This window comes from Alosa sapidissima, chromosome 18 (assembly GCF_018492685.1).
Source record: "Alosa sapidissima isolate fAloSap1 chromosome 18, fAloSap1.pri, whole genome shotgun sequence".
Taxonomy (NCBI): Eukaryota; Metazoa; Chordata; class Actinopteri; order Clupeiformes; family Clupeidae; genus Alosa; species Alosa sapidissima.
This window is the reverse complement of record NC_055974.1, coordinates 865001-867500: the sequence shown is the minus strand read 5'-3', so window position 1 is coordinate 867500 and position 2500 is coordinate 865001. Positions and strand designations below refer to the sequence as shown.

Genomic DNA, 2500 nt, shown 5'->3' with positions numbered 1-2500 from the left:
CTTGCTCAAGGGCACTTCAGCCATGCCTACTGGTCGGGGTTCGAACCGGCAACCCTCCGGTTACAAGTCCGAAGTGCTAACCAGTAGGCCACTGCCCCAATACCTAATTTGAGTACATGAGTGCGCTCACTCTGAAAATTCCAACGACAGGATGTGCATTATTAATCCCCGGATGGTGCACTTATGTGTGTAACGGTCAAAAAGTTGAGTGTGGACCGGTGAACTCTTTCAGCCCTCCACATACACCATCTTGGCTACATAGTGGAAGGGGAAGCTCAAACTCGTGGATAATCGTGGTTGAGGAAGCTGCAGCTTGAACACTATTCCGTAAAAAAGTATACACCCACCACACTGCATTAAAGTGTACTGACGTAAGTACGCCATCTGAGACTGAGCATGTGTGTGTGTGTGTGTGTGTGTGTGTGCACTTACCACAGTCCCATTCATCAGAGCTGTCCGAACAGTGTTTCTTGCCATCACACCAGAGAGTTCGGTGCACACACTCGTGATTGTTACACTCCAGCTCATTGTCATTACACACCGCTGTACACACACACACACACACACACAGAACATTTTAAATTCATTCAATTATACAAAATCCCCAAATTCTTTTTATCGTTTAACTGATTAAATAAAAACATAACTCCCAATAGAGACTGTCCTGTCTGTCTGTCTTTCAAACACACACACACACACACACAAGAACACACTGCTGCCGGGAACCTACCAAAAGTCTTATTTGCATTGCAATAAATACCTACAGAGCAGCTGAGACCTCTGATGACCCAGAGAGCACACACACACACACACACACAACAAACACTATGACAAATTTGTTCTTTCTCTCTATTTCTCTCTCTTGCACACACACACACACACACACTTACAGCAGTTGCTCTCATCCTCCTTGAGGCTGCAGTCGGGGAAGCCGTCACAGATCATGGAGTGGCTGATGCAGGCTTTGTCTCCTGGACATTCCCACAGCCCCCGCTCCACACAGCCTGGAGACAGCAGAAAACACACACTCACAGCCCTGTCTGTGGCAGTATCTGTGTGTGTGTGTGTGTGAGTGTTTCCTTTACTCAACCTGGTGCCTCTTTCTTTCATTGACACTGCCATAATACATAGGAAATGACTACACTCACACAAACACACACAGACACACTGCCTTCCTTGTCTGTCTGCTCCTGCGTGGATGAGGGTGAGTGATTACTGTATGTAGTAACAGGTTGATTACAATGGTGCATTTGCATATATATATATACACCTGTGAGGTAAACCATTACAAATCATCAGCCATCCTTGTGTTTGGCCCTCATCTCACCTGAAGTCCCATCCCTATGACTGCCCTACCATTGCCTGCTGCTGTCCCTTGCCCGGATTCCTGGCCTGCGCAGCCTAGCGACCCATTACCACCCTATGACAATTCCTAATCCCTATGGACAATACATTCCCTACACTGGACTATTTGAACTTTCTGATACTTTCTGTGACTGGTTATACCTCAGGTGGCTTTAAACACCATGTTCTATTCTCTACACCTAACTAACCTATTCATTATCATGTATACAGACCTTACTGCCCTGTAACTGACCCTAGGCAGATGGGTCAGGCCCTTGAGTCGTGGATCTGCTCGAGGTTTCTTCCTATATGCATCTCCAATTCTAGGGAGTTTTTCCTCGCCCCTGTTATTCATGGGCTCTCTCTGAATGTTTAACACTCTGTAAAGCGCCATGAGACATGTGTAATGTTTTGGCGCTCTATAAGTGAAATTGAAATTAAATTGAAATTGAAATTGAAATATGTGCTATTGCTAATATCTGCCAATATGTTGAATCTATGTCACAGCCAGCACCTTGTTGAATCTACTGTATGCCCTCCAACCCCGTACTAGCAAGGTGTACTGTACCTAATAAGGTGGCTGGTCAGTGTCTGTGTGTGTGTGTGTGTGTGTGTGTGTGTGTGTGTGTGTGTGTGTGTGTGTGTGTGTGTGTGTGTGTGTGTGTGTGAGAGAGAGAGAGAGAGAGAGAGAGAGAGAGAGAGAGGCTGAGTGACTGTCTGACTGACAGACTGAGTGTCTGTGAGAGAGAGAGAGAGAGAGAGAGAGAGAGAGAGAGAGAAAGAAAGAGCGTGTGTATACAACCCTAAATCAGAAAAAGTTGGGACATTGTGTAAAATGCAAATAAAAACAGAATGTGACAATCTCAAAAAGTTATCTTTAGCGGCAAAAAGGACACAGACAACATATCAAATGTTGAAATTAACTTATTTGACTATTTCTTGGAAAATATATGCTAATTTTGAATTTGATACCAGCAACACGTTTCAAAAAAAGTTGGGACGGGGGAAACAAAATGCTGGAAAACTTGTGTAATGATAAAGAAAACAAAAGGAGGATTATTTCACAACTAATTAAGTAACTGGAAACATGTTTGAGTATGAAAAAGAGCATCCCACATCATCACTCTCATTCATCACTTTATGTAAACCTGTATGG

The 2500-nt window shown here is 44.0% G+C and overlaps 1 protein-coding gene across 3 annotated transcripts in view; it reads right to left on the bottom strand.

Annotated features, from left to right (window-relative positions):
• corin (corin, serine peptidase) overlaps positions 1-2500 on the bottom strand; it is a 33219-nt gene that overhangs the window by 8587 nt on the left and 22132 nt on the right. For all 3 annotated transcript variants that reach the window (XM_042069491.1, XM_042069490.1, XM_042069492.1), the window contains exons 14-15: positions 891-1004; positions 433-543 (exon numbers count right to left, since the gene is read on the bottom strand). In XM_042069491.1, the coding sequence (XP_041925425.1) occupies positions 433-543; positions 891-1004 (225 nt within the window). The remainder of the gene's footprint in view (positions 1-432; positions 544-890; positions 1005-2500) is intronic.